The 12,229-nt window shown below is 43.7% G+C and overlaps 2 protein-coding genes across 2 annotated transcripts; one reads left to right on the plus strand and one right to left on the minus strand.

The window, feature by feature from the left end:
- Nucleotides 1–138: 138 nt before the first annotated feature.
- LOC121973163 (WRKY transcription factor WRKY71-like) lies at nucleotides 139–1,722 on the plus strand. Its single transcript, XM_042524743.1, has 4 exons — nucleotides 139–521; nucleotides 597–944; nucleotides 1,036–1,152; nucleotides 1,232–1,722. Exons 1-4 carry the CDS (start codon nucleotides 357–359, stop codon nucleotides 1,571–1,573), a joined length of 972 nt encoding a protein of 323 aa, XP_042380677.1. The 5' UTR covers nucleotides 139–356; the 3' UTR covers nucleotides 1,574–1,722.
- Nucleotides 1,723–3,310: 1,588 nt separating this feature from the next.
- On the minus strand, nucleotides 3,311–4,264 carry LOC121973164 (ethylene-responsive transcription factor ERF003-like). Its single transcript, XM_042524744.1, has 2 exons — nucleotides 3,930–4,264; nucleotides 3,311–3,858 (listed from the first exon to the last, which is right to left on the minus strand). Exons 1-2 carry the CDS (start codon nucleotides 4,010–4,012, stop codon nucleotides 3,429–3,431), a joined length of 513 nt encoding a protein of 170 aa, XP_042380678.1. The 5' UTR covers nucleotides 4,013–4,264; the 3' UTR covers nucleotides 3,311–3,428.
- Nucleotides 4,265–12,229: the final 7,965 nt, after the last annotated feature.

Genomic DNA, 12,229 nt, shown 5'->3' on the forward strand with positions numbered 1-12,229 from the left:
AACCTAGCTAAAAGAATTAAAGACTCGGAAGATTGGTCAATTTGTCTTCGGATTGTTTTGCCCCCAAGTGCCCACATTTTTAGACCACTCATTGTTTGATGAGTTGGCATTCCAATTTTCTCCATTTCTCATTAACATCAACTTGGTGGAAGACTTTCTATCTCCTTCTTTGGTTCTCAGCGAGTCTGGAATTACTGATGAGAGTGCTGATGTCCTGCTATTGATGTCAGTTTCCCATCCAGTTATATATTTTCCTCACTTGTTTCATCTTCTCTAGCTCGCTGAATCATTCTCACATAAATGCGCAAGCAACGCCCTTAGCTTGTGTGTTCCTCGCATCTTAATACTCCTTGTAGATGGACTCGTCGACTCAGATTAGCGATTCGTCTCTCAACGTCGACCTGAGCATCGGCCTTCGCGGGCTCCCCGATCATAATCCTCTGAGTGATCGCGTCTGGCAGAAAGAGTTGCAGACTCTTTCGAAGGATCATGAGCGAAGTGTTTCGACAATTGATCACGAGGTGAGTTGGTTAATTGTGCACAAGTTCGTATATTTTTAGAGCAGCTAGGCATAACTTTGGAGTGCTGTATTAAAGGTTGGTGCAGTCGAAGCCAAGCTGGATCGAATAAGCAAGGAGAATAAAGTGCTTACCGAGATGGTCAGCATCATGCAGGCTAACTACGCTGCTCTCTGCAGTCAGTTCTTAACTCTGGTATCTCCTTCAAAGGAGCCAGAGGCAATATCTCCTTCGAGGAAGAGGAAGACTGGGCAGGAGATTATCAGTTTTAACCAACATGTTTCAGAAAAACTTGATCACGGATTTGTCAACCAAATTAGCAGCAATTCAAGCAAAGAATATGACTCGTTCAAGAGATTGAGAGAAGATCCCAGGCTAAAGATCTCCAAAGTGTATGTGCAAACTGATCCATCAGACTTGAGCCTGGTGAGCTAGCTCCAAAGCCAAACCTGATGAATTCTTTCATTCTTATAGATACTCTCTTTTAACCTGTTTTATTGCTGTTGATAAAAAAAAGGTGGTGAAAGATGGGTATCAATGGAGAAAATATGGGCAGAAGGTAACAAGAGACAATCCATCTCCAAGAGCCTATTACAGATGCTCATTTTCACCCACATGTCCTGTGAAGAAAAAGGTAAACTCGACTATAACCAAACGTCAGATAACAAAAACACCCACTTGCTTTCGATAATTTGGATTCATGCCTGGATCAGGTGCAGAGAGATGCAGCAGATCTATCTGTTTTGGTAGCAACCTATGAAGGTGAGCATAACCATGGGCAGTTTTCACAAGGAATTGTTGGCCCGATGCAGAGTGGATCACTGCCATGCTTGGTTTCCATCAAGGCCTCGTGCCCAACGATCACACTCGACCTAACGCAGCAGGAATCTTGGCCTGATGTCGAGAAGTCCAGCCGACAGATCGGCTCGACGTCGCCCGGGGTCCAGCGAGGCCTGGTGGAGCAAATGGCCTCGTCGTTGACAAAAGATCCCGATTTCAAGACTGCACTCGCCGCAGCAATTTCAGGGAGAATGTTGCAGAACCCCCCTGCTTAAAATGCACACGCTAGTATTCAGTTCAGTTTTAGGGGGAAGGAAATGGATGTTTATGTGAATTAAAGAATTAGTGTCGCATAAAGGTCAAGATATTGTTTCTAGTTTAGTTGAAGGGAACGCTTTTGGGGGTTTATAATTTGTTCTGCGTATTTTTTTTTAAAAATGATCCTTAATTTTAAAGTTAGTAAACAAATTTAGTACAAATTTATGTATTTTTAAAAATATAATATAATGTTTGCTAAATATGTTAAAATCTAATGTCTTTTAAAATTTATATATCTATAGTTAAATAATTACACCTATATAATATTTGTTAAACCAACAGACAGCACGTATGCATACCAAAAGTATATCATTTGATTGCGTTGTAATGACAAAATAGATTTATTCTCTCTATGATAGTAAAAAATATAATTTGTCATTTTAACAGTCCCAGCCCTATGACTATTTATGAGAAGATAAATAAGGAAGATATTGTTAATGTTGTAATGACAAAATGGATTTATTCTCTCGTCAATCAGAATAAATAATCTGTGATAGTAAAAAGTATAATCTATCATTTCAACCGTCTCAATCAATCAGTATGAAAAGAATTTTTTTTTCTTTGATTTTATCAAGATTTGAATCCTTATCTTACTGAATCTTCTTCATGTCCCTCAAAGGTTCAAACTTAATAAATAACCTAAATTTATAAGATAGTTGCACTCCATTTACATTGTTTCATCATTTAATTAGTCCCTCTTTTATTCTTGGATTAAGTCTTCTTCATGCCCCTCAGGGGTTCAAACTTAATATATAGATTGTATTTGATCATACTGAACTCGGAGCTTAGCATGTGTAGACGAGGAACCTATAGTGGTTTGGTAAAGATGCCTATTAACTTATTAGAGGTGAAGATGAAAATAGTTGAATATTTCTTGCCTCTAGATGTTATCTTGTGAAATGAAAATTGATTTCTATATATTTTGTTTTGCATGCTTGACAATTTAATACAGTTTTTTAACCGATTAATCATAAAGATATCGGTCCAGTTTTATAAAATTTTTCTATCGGCGATAAATTAAAAAATACTCAAAGGAGTTAAAATTTGAACTTTAAATTCTTTAATTATTCATTAGAGAGTAATCGTAGTACCATTACCGGGGCAAATTTGAGATGCCATTCGTAGTGGATGAAGGATATCATACACTTCGAATTTAAGTAAATTTTAACTAGGTGGCACAGGATCAACATAATCATATTTTGCTCAATTAACCACAGGTCTTCTCCGGCATACAAATAATTTTTAACCATTAAAATAATGCAATAACATACTAATGATTTATTTTTTAAAAGAATCAGTTTTCATCACCCATTATTTTTAATTGACTCCTTGGAATACCTATTTTACTGAATATACAAAACAGAGTCCTTGTGGCCTCGCCATCGCACTTCCATGAACAAGAATTCTTGTGGCCTCACCATTGTTCCTAAGAATTAGTGCAAGGCATGTAGAATCATGGGCATCCAACGTTTCATTTTCAGACAGTAAACTAGAACAGGATTACAGGAATGCATGTTCAGGCACATGGTGCATCAACAGGTACCATAGCGCCAATCTGTTCCAATCATCTAATGCTTTCTGTATTCTGACGACACCAACTTTGGTAAGTAGAATGACAATTATAGGTGGACGAATAATCATGCTTCATCTCTGTACCCAATTTTTCTCTTGCTGAACAATTTCTCAGTTTTCCAACAAGATCATTTGTTATTCGAATATATATGGAACATATACATTTTAGATCCATGAATCCAATGCTGGAAACAATAGGATCTTTGGTTCACTCTCTGGATAGTAAAATAACAGCAGTGACTACAGAGCCGTGAAGCAGAGTTCCATGGAAAGGTTGGAATCCAGCAGCTCCTCAATCATCTGTTCTACGTGACACTCCTCTAGGCAACTAACCTCCACGTTCTCCCCCACCAACGCCGGGTTCACCTCCACGAAACTGCCCTCCGATGGCGATCTGCTGTTTGCAACGGAGACCGACGGGGAAGAGGGCTTCCGCAGCGGCATACCGGAGTCGGTAGGCTGCGCTGCTTGGACAGACTGTAAGTTGAAGCGATGCAGCTTGGCGTGGAGGGTTGCTGACAGGTACTTGCACTTGACTGGAGAGGAGCCGTTCGGGCCGTGAGAGAAGTTGGTCTTCGCCACCGCCCCGCACATGAGTCTTGCTGCTTCGTCGTAGGCTCTGGCGGCATCGTAAGCCGTTTCGAATGTGCCCAGCCATATCCTCGTCTTCCTAAAATATAGAATACAACATTGCTTAGACCCATCGAAGATCTCGATCCTCAAGAATAGACAAGTAGTTACAGGAGAGGATGACGGATTTCAGAGACCCAGGAGCCCCAGTGCCTCTGCCGGACGCCGCGAAACCGCTTCTGAGGCCTGGCCATGTTAGACAAAGCTGTGAGCTTCGTTCTGAGAACAGGGGAAGCAGCGGAGGGGTGGATTATATAATCCTACAACCCTGTAATCCAATACAACAAGGTTTGGTCATGCCTCAAGCTCTATATAATCTAGTCTTCCTTATTTTGCGCAATGGTTGGACTACAGATCTCTAATTACTAGTCCATGATGTCTCACTACTTGATTTGTCAAGCCCCATACTTCACCTGTAAATAATCCCAACTCCAGTAAAGGACAATACCAGGATATGCTATTTTTCTAGATCTCCAAATAAAATTCCCGATCCGCACGGAATTCATTGCACCCTCCCCAAACGTTCCATTTTGCTGGTAGTGTCTTGTAGCATGGCACCTTGCGGGCCGAGAGTGCATGCCCATGCCATTGGGTTCCCTTGTAGGAGAAAACATTTGACCCATCCTCAAATCCTCAAAGACGATTAGTCTTTTCCCATGCTTTTTTTAGTTAGCACATGGTATCGATTATTCTGGCCGACTAATATTAACTCGGTACCATAAAAATTTTCCATTGATGAGATAAATCTAAAAGGATTCATAACAAGTGACTTAACAGTTTCACATTTCAAATTTATCGAAAAATATCCTACAATCAGCCAGACAGAGGATATTAATCACAGCTATATGATGCTGGTTCTCATACAGTTCGTATTCGGTGTGGTCCATCAAATGAAGTGTGGACGTATGATAGAATTGTCCTAGTGAATCCACTTGGTCCATATAACAATTTCAATTATTAGTTGAGAATTAGTTGGACCCATGTCATTTTGGATTTGGGTTGGATTTATTTGCACCATTAAACATCTCAGAGTAGGCATGTTTTCTCTATGTAGGTGATAAGCTTGAGTTCACTGTGGCTTCTAGCTGGATCTATTGTCAAGCACTCATTAATTTGAAATCTAGTTGTCATTTTCAATCAGTTAGCTGTAAACTTCCACAAGTATTCTTTGACCTTGCCATTTGACAAATAAATTCCATTAAAAACTACAAAAAAAATTAGGACGCGATTTCAGAAGTTCAGTCCTACATATGTTGATTAATTGGAGTGAAAGTAGATATCTATCATCCTAAATGACTTAGTATTATTAGTCATACGATAAAATACAAATAAATAAATTATGGAAGGTATTTTACCTACTGCAACGACATTTTGTATGAGAGAGGTCAGACATATAATGAGACATTTTACACCTGTTGAAAATTAATCCGAAAATCTATTAGAGCAAACATCCATGCAAGTATCGACTTCCTCACTCATGCCAAGTATCCAGTCCTCCATGACTTACTTGAACTTTTCTCTTACTAATTTTTCATTAGACTTCCGATCACCAAATGTCCGGTCAACCTCGAACTTTCCATTGGACTTCTGATCACTAAGTGTCCAATCAACCTTGACCCATTTAGATTTTGCTTTTGCCAGCTTCTCTATTGGACTTCCGACTTCTAGTCAATTATTCGATCAATCTTGACATACTTGACTTCTTGTACCAACTTCTTATTGGACTTCTGACATTGTTAAGTATTTGATCAACCTTGACCTACTTGACTTTTTTATCATTAAGTATTTGGTCAACCTTGACATACTCGACTCTTCTTCACAATCAAGTATCTAATCAACCTTGATGTATTTGATATCTTACTAACATATTGATGAAACATCGAAATCCAAACTTGTGTCAATCTGAGCTTGGCCAACCATGACTTGTGGTTAATTACACCAACAATCTCCTTCCTTTTTATGTTTGATAATATATTTAAGTGAGGCTAACTGATTAGCCCAATTTTCCTTCTTCATCCTTCTTCTTAAGCCAACGTATGAATGAGAATTTCCTAACTTGAACTATATATTTTCCTCCTTTGATATATATCAAAAATATTTTCTTCAGATTCGTTCATCTTAAACTTCTAACATCATAATGGAGGTTCCCTACCTTTCATTATCTCAAAATACTCAACGTTGAGCATTCAATCCTTCAACATTCACTCATCCTCAAAATTTCTCATTTCTTACCCAAAACATGTCCTTAAGATGGACCTCCCCCTCAAAGCATGCTCTATCTTCAACTATTGCACCAACAATAATTTAAAGTTCCTATATTTTTAGAAAATTTTAAAATCCAAGTCATGAGGTTAAAAATTCAACATTGAATCAAATCCTCTTTTCAATTCCATATACATCTCTTTTTGACATTCTTTTCTCATTTTCATTAAGAAAATTACTTTTGAATGCTTATCCAAACATATCAAAGGGTTAGACATTATTATATTACATTATAGTGGCTTAACCAACTGAAATAAACTCATTTCAACCAAAATTACACTACTAATTGATTGATAACTATTACCAATTGATTGGTACATGCAATAATCGATTGGTAGCTAACACAAATCGATTGGTGGGTTAAAACCTTGAAGTTTTAATTTTCAGATCAAATTTCAAAAATATATAAGTAATTCTATGATTTTCAAAAAATTATGAAATTTCGTATAGATACTATTTATGTCAAATACTATCAGAGAAAAATATTTGTTTTAATGAAAATTCATCTTATTTTTAAAGAATGGTACAAGTTGGAAACCATTAAAATTTCAATGTTTCACTCTAACTTTGTATCAACCTAATTAATGGTGATTCATATTAGCAAATAGACTTTACCAAGGTTTTTCAAAATACTTTTGAAATATTTTTCAGCCATAATTTCTAGCCATGATCTATGAGCTAAATGCACATCACTTGTACATGAGCTTTCTCATGATTGGTCATGTAAAATCCACTTGGATTTGATGAAACTAAAGCTCATTTTGATACATTAAATTACATCTTGAACTTAGTTTACCATCATAACATAATGGAAAATCTTGTGGATTAAGGGAATGTTGTGTAGCCTAAAGAGGACAACTACTCCGCACAACAACCTGAAGGAGTTGGGGACAAGTTGGCCGAGCGGGAGGCAGAAATAGTTACACACTTCAAGGATGAACGGATGTAGAGAGAACCGTAGACCGGTTACAAATTGGTCTCGGAAGAAACAAACAGTGTCGGGCGACGGATTGTGTGACCGATCGGATGAGGTAGCTAATATTAATCTATGGGTGGGAGGGAGTTCGAAGTCACGGACGAAGTTCACCGCGTCAGCCTCATCGAATCGGCTCTCCATGGTCGTATACCATAGGTCGGGAGAGGGATTAGATGGTTGGGAGGTGCTCGCCATCGCCGGAACAGTAGAAAAAACAAAAACCCGAGAAAGACTAGAAGATGGACAAAAGAGGGGGACGGGACGATGCCGGTGGATCACAGCACCGCTAGAATGCGAAGAAAAGCACGAAAAGAATGAAGAAAAGGTGGGCAAAGAGTCCTTACAGAAAGATGGTCGGAGAAGAAGGCGAGTGGCCGGGGGGTTGAGGACGAGTTCACCGGAGCACTGAACAGGAGGGAACAGAAGCCTTCAGACGCGAGCACGCGATAACGCGAAGCGGCAGGGGAAGAGGAGACGACCCTATAAAGGTTGGGCTCGGCCGATCGGAGCCGTTCGATCCAGGTCACGGGATCCGAGGAGCAGATATGACCGTCGAATTCGAAAGGCCAAAGGTCACATCAGCCATGACAGCTTGAGCAAGCGGTGACGTTTGCGTGGCCACGTGGTGCTCGCTCACGGGTCGCATTTAATGAGCGCCATTACGTAGGCGTGGTCGAGTGCTTAGCCTTAATGGCGAGGATTTACACGAATCCCAAGGAGATTCTAGGGACATCAGCACTGACCAATGTCAGGGCGGTAGGACAACCATTGGCGAGCAAAACTTTCGGAGTGTCAGCAGGTGTCAGGCCGAGCGACATCGTTCACTCGCGCAGTGCCTGGTCGGATAGATAACAACATCAGTGGCAGAACGGCGGTCGTGTCACTAGGCCAATGGTCCAGTCAGTCGGACTTGCGACCTCCTTCGAATAGACTTGAAGGGAAGGCACGTGATCCGGTGGTAAGGATCGGGGGCCCACATAGGAAGGGGTCAACGACACGCGGGAGTCAAAGTCAAGAGCAGACTTGAGACCCGGTTGATCGGGGAGGTCACCTGGCCGACCGACCAGAGTAAATCCCGGGACAGCGCGAAGATAGCTCGACATCGGGTTGAGCTTCCGACGCTCACAAGTCTCCCTTATGGAGGAACCGTTGTGCCAAGAGGCCAATCCACCCGGTCGAACTGCAGATCAACCAGCTTGTACTACCATCCGAGTATGTGATCGAGCGGCCTTCTTGCTCGGTCTGATGCGCGTACATACCTGAGCACCCTGGAGGCCGAGTGGCCATCCCATCCAGCTCATTAAGAGACAAAAGACTTAGAAGAGGATAAAAAGGGCAGCTAGTGATATCATTTTTGAGATACCTGCCGCCGACAAACAGCATATTCGGCGGCCGGGCCATACCGAGGATCGTACGGTGGAAGTTTCCACTGTCATGTCAGAGATATGCTCGGACGGTTGCGGCATGGCGTCAGACACACTTTTCTGACACAACCATTTTGAGGTATGCTTTGAGGAGCGTGCATGCCTCGTGAAGCGTGCACGTGCCTCTTCGAGGTCTTATATAAGGACCTCCAGACTTCGGTAGAAGTATACTTTTCTCATCTACTGTAGCCACAGTCTCGTTATTTTGCCTCTACTTCATCTCGCCGTTGCCTGACTTGAGTGTCGGAGGGTCATTGCCGGGAACCTCTTCCCGGCTCGGTTTTGTGCTTGCAGGTGCTCGCCGGCGGTTCACATTAGTTGGAGGTCTACACGTCATCACCGAGAGCGTCACGTACCCAGTGTTCATCAACTCAGCACTCGGACAGGATCAAATTGGCGCCGTCTGTGGGAACACACCTGAATTCGAGCCGAGAAGATGGAAGAAGCTGGACGCCAACTCATGGTAACGCTCTCCCGCGAGGAGCTCGACGCACTCATCCAAGCGCGAGCTGCGAAGATGGTCGAGCAACAACAAAAGGCCCAAGCCGAGCGGATAGCGCAGCAGGCTGCCTCGATTTCTGGTGGACGAGCGACGATAGAGGACCGACCGGAGCAATATTATACTTGGGCACAGAATAAGGGGCAGACCGGCACACCCGGAGACACGCCGCCCGTCCCTATTCCATTTCATCGAGCACTGTTCTAGACTCTGTCGAAGCTGGCCCTAGCCAACCAGGGATCATCCGATGAAGCGCCCGTTCGGGACGCTAGGAAACAGAAGGCGCCGCGGGCTGAGTCATCCCCCGAGCGGGTCAATCGCTAGTTCTCTGAGGCAATCTTACAAGACCCTCTCCCAAAGCATTACGCTCCCATATCGATCGGAGAGTATAACGGTACAACCGATCCAGATGACTATCTCGGTAAGTTCGATAATACCGCTACTCTCCATCAATACATCGACGGAGTCAAATGCAGAGTCTTCCTCACTTCACTGTCCGGTTCGGCGCAACGCTGGTTCCAGAGGCTGCAGGACGGATCTATTAAGAGCTTCAGAGATTTCCGAACGGAGTTCTTTCATCACTTTGCTAGCAACCAATGTTACCAGAAGACCAGCGTCAGCCTCTTCTCCATAAAGCAAGGGCTAAGAGAAACTCTCCGGGCCTACATCCAACTCTTCAATCAAGCAACAATGGACATCCCAGCGGTCTCGTCCGAGACAATGATGCATGCTTTCACGCAGGGCTTAGTTGACGGGGACTTCTTTCACTAGCTCATCAGAAAGCCACCCCGCGACTATGACCATATGCTGAAAAAAAGTAAATGAGTATATTAACGTGGAGGAAGCGCATACGACCCGAAAGAAGGAAGCGCCAGCCGAGCTTTCGGTCCCAACCGAGCGGAGACCACACACCAGCCAACAACTGCCAAGAGTGTTGGTGCAACCTTAGGTCAAGGTTGACCTGGTTGACCAGACTCGAGTTGACTTGACTCGAGTTGTGTTTTGATGTTTGACGAGTTATGTTTGACAATGTTTGACGTGAACAGAAAAGTTGTATCTTGATGTTTTACAAGGATACAAGCTTGGGAGATTGTGGGTGCAACCCGTGGTCAAGGTTGACCTGGTTGACCCGAGGTGAGTTGACCTGACTCGGAAAAGTCCAAGCAGGGAGCTTGGCACGGGAAAAGTCCAGGCAGGGAGCTTGGCATGGGAAAAGTCCAAGCAGGGAGTTTGGCATGGTGAAAAGTCCAAGCAGGGAGTTTGGCATGGTGAAAAGTCCAAGCAGGGAGCTTGGCACGGGAAAAGTCCAAGTATGGAGACTTGGCATGGAGAAGTCCAAGTATGGAAGCTTGGCACATGGGAAGTCGGAGAGGGCTCGGTAGCTCGTTCTCCGGACTGTGGTCAGAGAGGGCTCGGGAGCTCGTTCTCTGGACCGGATGGAAGTCAGAGAGGGCTCGGTAGCTCGTTCTCTGAACCGGATGTGGAAAGTCCTGGTGAGTGAAGCCAGGCAGTTGTGAAAACCTTAGTGAGTGAAGCTAGGTGAAAGTCCTGGTGAGTGAAGCCAGGCAGTTGGAAAGTCCTGGTGAGTGAAGCCGGGCAGATTGGAAATCCTGGTGAGTGAAGCCAGGTGAAAATCCTAGTGAGTGAAGCTAGGTGAAAGTCCTGGTGAGTGAAGCCGGGCAAGGGAAAATCCAGATGGATCAAGGGTGATCGGACATTTGGTGTTGAGAAGGTCAAGTAGGTCAAGGGAGTGACCGGATACTTGACACGAAGAGGAAAGTCCAAGTGGGTCAAAGGGATTGACCGGACACTTGGTGGGGAGTCTTAGCAGGTCAAGGGAGTGACCGGATGCTAAGCATGATGTACCAAGAGGTCAAGGTTGACCGGATATTGGTTTGGACTTGGTTTGGGCAAAAACCAAGACCTGGATCGATCTGGTGACCGATCCACTGATACTGTGGTTTCTTGATCAGTCTGGAGACCGATCAGAAAGCGATTAGTGTGCCTCTGTGAGCTTACTGATCGGTTTGGGGACCGATCAGCAGGAAGCCTGATCGGTCCCCGGGACCGATCAGGGTACACACAGAGAGTTGGGCAACTCTCTGTGAAAGCATTCTGATCGGTCTGGGGACCGATCAGCATAGAGCCTGATCGGTCTCCATGACCGATCAGAAGAACCCTGGACCGATCAGGGTGGAGCCTGATCGGTCCAGGACTAGCCGTTGTGACTCAATGGCTAGGTTATTTCGGGCTTCTGTGTTCTGGCCTTTTTGCTTGCAGGTTCGCAGGTTGGCTCAGGATATCAGAGGTTATAAAAGGAGATCGAGGGCTGCTACAGTTATCTTCTTCTCCTTCTCCGAAGCTTCTGCTTCTTCTTGTTCCTGCCTCTTCTTCTTGCTGCTGCAAGTTCTTTTGCGAGCTTTGCTGAGCTCTTCGTTCCTGAAGCTTTTTGTGAGCTTCCACTCGGCTGGGACCAACTGATCAGTTGTTGTTGCTGTTGTGGTTGGATCCGAGAAGCTGCTGCTTCATCCAGTCGAAGAGAAGGCAAGTAAGCGAAGGTGTTTCATACATTTGTATTGTATTTTGCTTCTTGCTGCTTTCTACTCCTGTATTGCTTTTGCAAAACATTGTGGCGAGGTTTCTCCACCCAGAAGGAGTGATTATTAGCCGGGTTTCCGGGGTCTCATCCACCGACGGATTGATAGGCTTCGTCCACCTTACGGACACGCCGAGGAGTAGGAGTATATCTCCGAACCTCGTTACATCGACGCGTGTTGAGGTTTGATTTCTCCGCTTTCGTTTCTATTATTTTTATTTCCGCTGCGCTAACCCTAATCGTAGGAAGAAACGAGCAATTTGGGGTCGGCTATTCACACCCCCCTCTCTAGACGAGTATGACGATCCTAACAAGTGGTATCAGAGCGAGGTCGCTCTTCGTTGGATCAACACCCGGGGGAGCACGAGCTAGAGAATGGAGTTATTTGGAGAAGACGTCACAATTCCACCTTTCTACGATCGCGACGACTTCGCGTTTTGGAAGGTAAGAATGAAGTACTTTCTTATGACTAACCTAGAAAATTGGAGGTGTGTGCAATTAGGTTTTACTCCTCCATTGGATAAAGAAGGAGAACTTTTAGAGAAGAAGAAGTGGACGAAGGAGCAAATCCACCAATCAACCATCAATGATGAGGTAATGAAAATCATTGAAGTTTCTTTACCTAATGATGTTTTGTGTAGGATAGGTGGATAT

The sequence above is a fragment of the Zingiber officinale genome, chromosome 4A (assembly GCF_018446385.1).
Source record: "Zingiber officinale cultivar Zhangliang chromosome 4A, Zo_v1.1, whole genome shotgun sequence".
Taxonomy (NCBI): domain Eukaryota; kingdom Viridiplantae; phylum Streptophyta; class Magnoliopsida; order Zingiberales; family Zingiberaceae; genus Zingiber; species Zingiber officinale.

Bases quoted from the DNA above. Each gene is read 5' to 3' on its own strand.
- LOC121973163 (XM_042524743.1), top strand. From the start codon at position 357: ATGGACTCGTCGACTCAGATTAGCGATTCGTCTCTCAACGTCGACCTG. The intron at 522-596 runs GTGAGTTGGTTA...GCTGTATTAAAG, and splicing joins TTTCGACAATTGATCACGAG to GTTGGTGCAGTCGAAGCCAA. The intron at 1,153-1,231 runs GTAAACTCGACT...TGCCTGGATCAG, and splicing joins CATGTCCTGTGAAGAAAAAG to GTGCAGAGAGATGCAGCAGA.
- LOC121973164 (XM_042524744.1), bottom strand. From the start codon at position 4,012: ATGGCCAGGCCTCAGAAGCGGTTTCGCGGCGTCCGGCAGAGGCACTGG. The intron at 3,859-3,929 runs GTAACTACTTGT...TCTATATTTTAG, and splicing joins GAAATCCGTCATCCTCTCCT to GAAGACGAGGATATGGCTGG.